The sequence below is a fragment of the Lactuca virosa genome, chromosome 8 (assembly GCF_052849685.1).
Source record: "Lactuca virosa cultivar CGN04683 chromosome 8, Lactuca_virosa_CGN04683_v6, whole genome shotgun sequence".
Lineage (NCBI taxonomy): Eukaryota > Viridiplantae > Streptophyta > Magnoliopsida > Asterales > Asteraceae > Lactuca > Lactuca virosa.
In genome coordinates this window covers 224475569-224480913 of record NC_136433.1, presented here as the reverse complement: position 1 = coordinate 224480913, position 5345 = coordinate 224475569, and the positions used below count along the sequence as shown (strand labels likewise).

At 35.5% G+C, this 5345-nt stretch overlaps 1 protein-coding gene across 1 annotated transcript; it reads right to left on the bottom strand.

Moving 5' to 3' along the window:
* Nucleotides 1-1880: 1880 nt before the first annotated feature.
* On the bottom strand, nt 1881-3999 carry LOC145133416 (putative CoA ligase CCL11). The gene is made up of 2 exons (XM_079068356.1): nt 3386-3999; nt 1881-3280 (listed from the first exon to the last, which is right to left on the bottom strand). The coding sequence occupies exons 1-2, from the start codon at nt 3864-3866 to the stop codon at nt 2061-2063; spliced, it is 1701 nt and encodes a 566-aa protein (XP_078924482.1). The 5' UTR covers nt 3867-3999; the 3' UTR covers nt 1881-2060.
* Nucleotides 4000-5345: the final 1346 nt, after the last annotated feature.

The window sequence follows — 5345 nt, the reverse complement described above, 5'->3', positions numbered from 1 at the left end:
TTATATGATCTTATATTTAGATTACCTTTTTTTGTTGCTTTGATCTAAGATTTTTTTTAAACAAAAAGAGAACAACATAAGTATATATATAAAACTTTAAAATGGAAATACTAAGCTGTCAAAAAGATTTGAAAAACCATTAGGTCTATTATAGAAAATAATAGTAAAAGTTGGGTATAACTAATCTAGTGCACACTGTTATTTTGGTTCATTAGATGCTCTATTTGTTATATTTTTTTTAGCATTTCTATATTGATGAAGATGTTTTTTGGAATTTTTTTTATCTTAGAAAAAACATTGTATAATGTTGAAGTTTTTGCATTTTAAAGAACATTGAATGTGTAATGGTAGATTTAATTTAAGATGACTAAAATTTGTTGTTCAAAAATGGTTTGTATAATTAGTATAAATAATGTCAAAGCATTTTTGTTAAACATAAATAAAAAAAATAAAAAACTGAAATAAAAAACTAAAAAACTGATTAAAAAAATTAAAAAGAAAATTAATATTTAAAAAATAAAATAAAATAAATATTTAAAAACTAAAAAAAAAAATAGTTAAAGTAAAAAGATAATAAGAAACTGAAAAATACAAGAAAAATAAAGAAAAACACTATTTTGGTAAATATGTTTCAAACCATACTAAATTGATAAATATTTTTGGGAAATCTCCAGAAAAGTCGTAAAATTTTATCATAATTTACGTAAAAGTCCCAAACTAAAATTTGTTTACGAAAAAGCATGAATTACCGGTAAAAATGACGATTTGACCCCTTTTTCCGGTTTACCGGTTTCATTGCTTACAAGTTTCACTAAAGTCTCATTATTTTACCCTAATTTGCGAAAAAAATCCCAAACTAAAATTTTGTGATGATTTGACTCTTTTCTTCATGTAAAACGTACATTTTATCGGTTTCATTGCTGACTTAGACACCTAGTCATTAAATTAGCTGATAAGATGAATACAATGAGTTATATAATGCTACATTTACTGTAAAATTTGATATCCATCTCATCGGCTCATTTATGACTATGTATCTAGGTCAGCAATGAAACCAATAAAATGTGTGTTTCCAGGAAAAAAGGGCAGAAAATGAGTTGATGTCTCATTAGATAGATATATTGGGTTAAATAAGATTAGATAGACAATTTGATATTTCTTATAAACGTAAAAAAGAACGCAGTTGTTGCTAGTTTATGTAATTATTGTAATCTTTGTGGGATGCATTTTATGTTCCAAAAGAATATACAATACATTAGGATATCAAGTTTTATGCTAAACATAGCATTGTATAACTCAGCATATCCATCTCATCATCTCATTTAATGATTAGGCGTCCGGGTCAGCAATGAAACCGGTAAAAATTTATGTTACATAGAGAAAATGGTCAAATCATCACTAAATTTTAGTTTACGACTTATTCGTAAATTAGGATAAAATAATGAGACTTTAATAAAACATATAAGTAATGAAACCGGGAAAAATGGGTCAAATCGATATTTTTACCGGTAATTCATGTTTTTTCGTAAACAATATTTAGTTTGGGACTTTTTCGTAAATTAAGATAAAATTTTAACACTTTTCTGGAGATTTCCCAATATTTTTTTCAATAACCCTATTTTGGTTAATAACTCGCTTAAATGTAGGAAGTTTAGAAACGTTCCCCTGTTTTTCGTCCCACATCTACTGTTTTTCGTCCCACATCTACTTGCTAGGCAGGGGTCTATTAATATTGATCGTTTCCAAAACTAAAGGCTTCGTCCCTCTCTAATTATTTGATAGGTGGGTCTATTGATATATTGGTTGTTTCCAAAAAAAAATATCTAGAAACACAAGAATGAATGTAGATGATTGTGTTTTAAGAGTAAAAGACGCTTAGGTAGAAAAAAAAGTTATTTATTGAATCAATCCACCATGAGATGTCTTGTAATACATTGGTATAACATGTATACACAAATATAAGTAAACAATTTATAAATTAAATTTTTTTCTCAAACCAACCAAAATGATAAAAACACCCCACATGCATTTGAACTTCAAGCCACCCATCATATCCACCGTTACATACTACTGTTTCCAAATTGTGGGGCCATGCCCTTTGCTATATCTCGTAGGGTAAACTTCTGAATCTTTCCGGTGGCTGTCTTCGGCAGCTCCTCCATGAACACCACCGTCTTAGGCACCATATAATGCGGCAACCTCTCTCTGCAAAACTTTATTAGCTCCTCCGTGCTCGCTTTTCCCATCAGACTCACAAAAGCACATGGCGTTTCACCCCAAAATTTATCCGGCCGAGCCACCACCGCCACCTCGTGCACCGCCGGATTCGTATACAACACGGATTCCACCTCCACACTACTCACGTTCTCGCCACCGGTTATGATCACGTCTTTTGACCTGTCTTTGATTTCTAGATACCCATCTGGGTGTATCACTCCCACGTCGCCCGTGTACAACCACCCATCTTCTCTCATGCACATGGCGGTGGCGCGTGGGTCTTTCAAGTACCCCAGCATTAAACACGCGCCTTTCAGAACAATTTCACCTTGAGTCAACCCATCGTGCTTGACTCCGAGTCCTGACTTCGGGTCCAACACATTGACTTCAGTCAACCCTAGGGTTCTCACTCCTTGTCTTGCTTTTAAACTCGCTTGGTTACTCACCGGCAACCGGTTCCATTTTTCTTTCCAAGCACAAGAAACCACTACACCTGCCACCTCCGTCATGCCGTACCCATGGCTGACGATAAAACCTAGTGCCTCAGTACGGAGGACTACGGCAGCGGGAGGCGGAGCTCCACCTGTCAAGAAATGAACCGGGTTGCTTAACGGTCTAGCGTGGGGTGAGTTTGCTATCATGTTGAGAACAACCGGCGCACCACACATGTGGGTGACATTGTGACGGTTCAAGGCGGAAAAGACATCTTCGGCGGTGAACTTGTGGAGACAAATGTTGGTGCCACCGACGGCTGCCATTCCCCAGGTGAAGCTCCACCCGTTGGAGTGAAACATCGGAAGAGTCCATAAATAAACTGGTTCTTTAGGCACCGACCAGTCTATAAGTGAATCCATGGTAATGATGAAAATTGCACGATGAGAATGAACGACTCCTTTAGGGGATGACGTAGTTCCGGAGGTGTAGTTAATTGTCATCGGATCCCACTCATTCACAGGCCTAATCCACCGGAAATCCGAGTCTCCTTTCTCGACTAAATCTTCATACGTCGTCACACAGTCAACGTCTTTCACCGATCCCACGCATGGTAGCATAGTTAGAGAATCTATAATGAAAAGGAAATTAATATAAAGATTTTATCATGTTAACAAAGTACATCTCTATATGTTATAAAAAATTAAGATGGAAAGCAACGTGGATATATCCTTACCTACTAGCTTATCTTTTGTTCCGTCATTACCCACACTGACATTATCCGTAATGAGAACCACCACCGGCCGCCGTATCCCTGGCGGGAATCTCGCCACAGCCTCCTCGGCGAGAACTCTAAGATGAGTATCAACAAACAACATCTTTGCCTCGCAGTGGCGGAGCATGACGGAGATTGTCCGAGCATCAAGACGAGTATTGAGATTGTTGAGAACAGCACCAGACATCGGCACAGCGAACTGCAGCTCGTACATGGCGGGGAGATTAAATGCCAGAACAGACACAACGTCCCCTCTCTGGATTCCAAGTCCGACAAGGGAGGAGGCCACCTGGAGGCAGCGGCGGTGGGTCTGTGTCCATGTGAAGGTGGTATTATTGTATTGGATGGAAATGCAATCGCCATAAACGGTGGCAGCTCGCTCGAGGAAGGTGAGAGGAGTAAGTGCAATTGAATTCGCGGATGTGGGGCGTAGTTGATCCATGCTGTATACGTACAAATTACAGTCTCTGATGGATGCTTATCTAAAGAGTGTTCTGAAACTTGATATAAATGTTGCAACTAATAAACCATATACCGATTATATGCATTTATTGATTGAGCCTGGGTGCTTCATGAAGTGCCACCCTTTCACTATTTATTATCTTTTCTTCACCATACTATTCGGCATATAATATAAGCCAGCCATATACCAGCATCTCCGATGGGTGATTCATAAAAGGAAAATTTTTAATTAGCTTGATTTAGTTTTTATGGTGTTCGTACAATACAACACTTTAATTTTATGGTGTTTCTACAATACAACACTTTAATGCACAAGTTGTTGTGTACTAATCACTTCCCTTTATAAGAATTATCGTCTTAATTACTAGCTTTTGTTTACTTATATATCGTCTTAATTAGCTTTTTTATTCACTTATATGGATTATCCACTTAATTAGCTTTTTATTTACATTTATCGCCTTAATTAGCTTTTGATTTACTTATTTATATGGATTATATATTGTCTTAATTAGCTTTTGATTTACTTACCATGGATAATATTAAATAAAGAAGGAAGTTTTACATAGATGTCACACCCCTAAACCAGAACGCCGGAAACGTCTGGGGACGGATGGACTGACTTCATGTGCAGTATCATAACAATTGAATATAATTGAAACATAGCAAAACAAACATTCATACATTGAGGATTCAAGTTTACATTGTTTACAACACTTTGTTTGTTCAAAGTTAAATACAAATAACTTAAAAGTAAAAAACATGAAATGACGACGTCAACCCTCAAGAAGGCTTGAATACCTGTCTACTGGTTTCCAGAGAATACAAGTGATTTTAAAAAGTCTCAACAATTAAGTTTGTGAGTTCATAAGCATGTTTGTATGAGAAATCTGTCATTTATTCCTTGAAAATGTAAGGGAGTTCTTCCAGAAAATCCTATATTTTCTTTTGTAAATGAAATGTAGTCTTAGACCTTAAGACCAAAAATGTACAAGTTTTCTTATGCTTAAAATTTGTAATACGAAATATGAAATTCGAGTAGGTAGTGTAACCCTTATCGGTTCCTTCTATGATCACTTAGTGTATACAAGTTATATATAATTAAGATCGAACGGACAATCGAATGAATGGTTCTGCCCTAAGCCCACAACCAAACAAGGAACAGGAAGTAAAGCGGAAATCACACATTCGACTGCCTATCAGTTCTTCATTTTATATAACCCTAACGCATACACTAAGAAATCATAGAGAGAACAATAATGGTCCTATCAGAAATGTAAGTTGCACTGTACCAGAAAATAGTATATTGTATTTGTATTTGTATGTAATCATTTTTAATGTATGTGCCTGGATTTACCATTTGTACTGTAAAATATTGTATTGTAGTTTTATTATTAAATAAAACTAATTGAAGTTATTTATGTATTCATACACTAATCGTATTGTTAATACCAAATTGTGA

Bases quoted from the DNA above. Each gene is read 5' to 3' on its own strand.
- LOC145133416 (XM_079068356.1), bottom strand. From the start codon at position 3,866: ATGGATCAACTACGCCCCACATCCGCGAATTCAATTGCACTTACTCCT. The intron at 3,281-3,385 runs GTAAGGATATAT...TTTTCATTATAG, and splicing joins AACAAAAGATAAGCTAGTAG to ATTCTCTAACTATGCTACCA.